The sequence below is a fragment of the Nicotiana attenuata genome, chromosome 11 (assembly GCF_001879085.1).
Source record: "Nicotiana attenuata strain UT chromosome 11, NIATTr2, whole genome shotgun sequence".
Lineage (NCBI taxonomy): Eukaryota > Viridiplantae > Streptophyta > Magnoliopsida > Solanales > Solanaceae > Nicotiana > Nicotiana attenuata.
In genome coordinates, this window is record NC_031999.1 from 49,466,994 (window position 1) to 49,469,831 (window position 2,838).

The 2,838-nt window shown below is 38.6% G+C and overlaps 1 protein-coding gene across 1 annotated transcript; it reads left to right on the top strand.

The window, feature by feature from the left end:
* On the top strand, nucleotides 67–2,162 carry LOC109234878. Its single transcript, XM_019400921.1, has 4 exons — nucleotides 67–316; nucleotides 460–776; nucleotides 894–1,255; nucleotides 1,379–2,162. The coding sequence occupies exons 1-4, from the start codon at nucleotides 67–69 to the stop codon at nucleotides 2,160–2,162; spliced, it is 1,713 nt and encodes a 570-aa protein (XP_019256466.1).

Sequence of the window (2,838 nt, forward strand, 5' to 3'; positions counted from 1 at the left end):
GGGAGCTTCTTGCCAACTGGTTTCCAGCCAATTGCAGAGGAGACTGACCTAGATGAGAAAGAGGGTATGAACAGTAAGCAATGGAACAGTGATTCTGGAAAAAATATGAGTGAAGCTGTGAAGAGCAAGGACCATCTACCTACGAGTCCTAAGCGGCTTCAATTCTCAGAAGCTGGGTCATCAAGAGTAGATCTAGATCTGGGAAATGCAGAGAAGATGAAGGAAAGAATGGAACATGCGAAAGATGTACGAACGCAGAATTGGAAATCACAAATGGGGCTGAAGCTGGAGTATATACCACCAAGCCACAGAGAAGGTAAGCTAGTAATACAAATTGAAGAAGAAGATGTGAATGAGTTAAATGAGTATTGGGACAATGTTGTAATTGGGTATGTACTTGGGGATACACCATATGAGAAATCGATGATAAATTACATTGAAACAATCTGGACTTTGTAGATAAACCTCAAGTATTATATCATCAAGAGGGATATTATGTCTTCAGATTTGGGAAAAGGGAGGATAAGGAAGCTATAATGCAGGCAGAGCCATATACATATCATAATAAACCACTGATTTTGCAAAACTGGGAAAGAGATTTTCACTTTGATCCTAAGTGTATTACGACTATACCATTGTGGATACAATTGCCTAACTTATCAGTTGGATACTGGACAGCAGATGCATTAAGTAAGGTGGCAAGTGCTGTGGGAATGCCTATGTATACAGACAGATACACAGCTGAATTAGGGAAAATTTCTTTTGCAAGAATACTTGTGAAAGTGGACATTACAAAACCCTTAGTGGAGACAGTTGAAATCATTACTCCAACTTGTATGAAGCAGCATGAAATAGTGTATGAATGGAGGCTAAAATTTTGCTCTGAGTGCTAGCACTTTGGGCATGAATTGATTGAATGCTGGAAGATAAATAAGAAAGAGGAGAATGAAGAATTCCAATTGCCTAGAAGAAGAAATAGAGGAAGAAGGAACAGAATCATACAAGAGTGGAAACCAAAGGAACAACAAGCACAAGAGGAGACAAATGAAATGGCCAATGTGGTACAAGAGCAGGTGGAGAATGAACAACAACCACATCACAGTCTAGCAGACCAAAGAGGAAAAAAGGTGATAAATACAAAGGAAAATGAAAAACAGGCTTACTTCCTGAGCAACCAGAGAAAAAGTGAAGAAGCTAATAGATTTGCAGTGCTGAAAGAAATGTCACATGAAGATAGAACGAGGGAGGAGGAATGGTGCGAGGAGAGCGTACAACACCACCATGATAATAAGCACATGGAATATAAGAGGGCTTAACAAGCCCCATAAGCAAAAAGAGCTGAGAATCTTTTTGCAAAAGAATAAGATTGATGTCTTAGGATGTCTAGGAAACTAGAAGTTAAAGAAAAAAGTCCAAAAAAAATTCTGTACAAAATAGCAAAGGACTGGGGATACAAATGCAATTATGAGCAGGCAGAAAATGGTAGAATATGGGTGATTTGGAAACAAAACCTATCAGTGGATGTAGTGCAAGTTCAAGAGCAATGTATCCACTGTAAGGTAACTGATGCAACGAATGGAAGGCAGATCATGCTATCAGTGGTATATGCTAGGAACAAAGCTCAAGAGAGAACTAGATTATGGAAAGAACTGGAAGCAATGGGGGGTGTGATTCAAATGCCATGGATCATAAGTGGTGATTTTAATACTGTGCTATGTTCAGATGATAGACTGGGCCAACCAGTCACTATGAATGAGATAAAGGATTTTAAAGAATGTATTGATACACTGCAACTATCTCCTGTGAAGACAAAAGGCTATTTTTACACTTGGTGCAACAAACAACAAGCAACTGATAGAGTATACAGCAGAATAGATTGGGTGCTTGGAAACTTTGAGTGGATCAGAGACTATGGACATGTGGAAGCTGATTGTTTGGAACCTGGAATATCTAATCATTCCCCTATAGTGATCCAGATATGGAAAAGGCAGAATATGTATAACAGACCTTTTAAAATGTACATGGTAACAATGGAGCATAGAGAGTTCAAACCTATGGTTGTGGATCTATGGTTGCAGAGAAAGAACTGTGATCCCATGGAAAGAATATGGAGGAAACTGCAGGATTTAAAGATGAAGTCAAAAGATCTGAACAGGAAATGATGAGCTATGAGAGAAGGCTGAATCAAACAAGACAAAAATTAGAATATGTTCAGTCGAGAGTAAATTGGATAGATTGTGGAGACTCAAACTCAAAGTATTTCTATGCTCAATTGAAGATGAGAGCAAGTAGGAATGCTATATCTTCTGTATACAATGCAGGAGGGATAAGAGTCACAGAACCATTAGAAATAGAGAAGGAATTTGTTGAATTCTTCAAGCAGCTCATGGGGACAGACACTGGGCTCAAACCTTGCCCAAATGCAGAGATCATCAAATAAGGAGTGTGTTTGTCAATGAACCAACAGGTGGAGTTAATCAAGAAAGTAACACATGAGGAAATAGATGAAGCAATCAAGGATCTGCCAAATGACAAAGCACCAGGAGTGGATGGATTTCCAGTTGAATTTTTTAAGCTACATTGGCAAGAAGTCAGGAATGATGTATATGAGGTAGTGGACTACTTCTTCAGAATAAGTAAAATGCAGAAAGCTTGGAATTTCACTGCAATAACATTGATTCCCAAAGGTTCAAATCCCACAACAGTGAAGGACTATAGGCCAATAGCTTGTTGTACTACAGTGTATAAAGTTATTGCAAAGATTCTTACAAAAAGGATAAAGAAAGTGATTGACAGTCTCATTGGGAAAGCACAATCAACATTTATAGAGGGGAGGAA

Excerpts from the sequence above, each read along its gene's own strand:
- LOC109234878 (XM_019400921.1), top strand. The coding sequence starts at position 67 with ATGAACAGTAAGCAATGGAACAGTGATTCTGGAAAAAATATGAGTGAA. Across the intron at positions 317-459 it reads ACCACCAAGCCACAGAGAAG|ATAAACCTCAAGTATTATAT; the intron begins GTAAGCTAGTAA and ends TGGACTTTGTAG. Across the intron at positions 1,256-1,378 it reads AGAACGAGGGAGGAGGAATG|GATGTCTAGGAAACTAGAAG; the intron begins GTGCGAGGAGAG and ends TTGATGTCTTAG.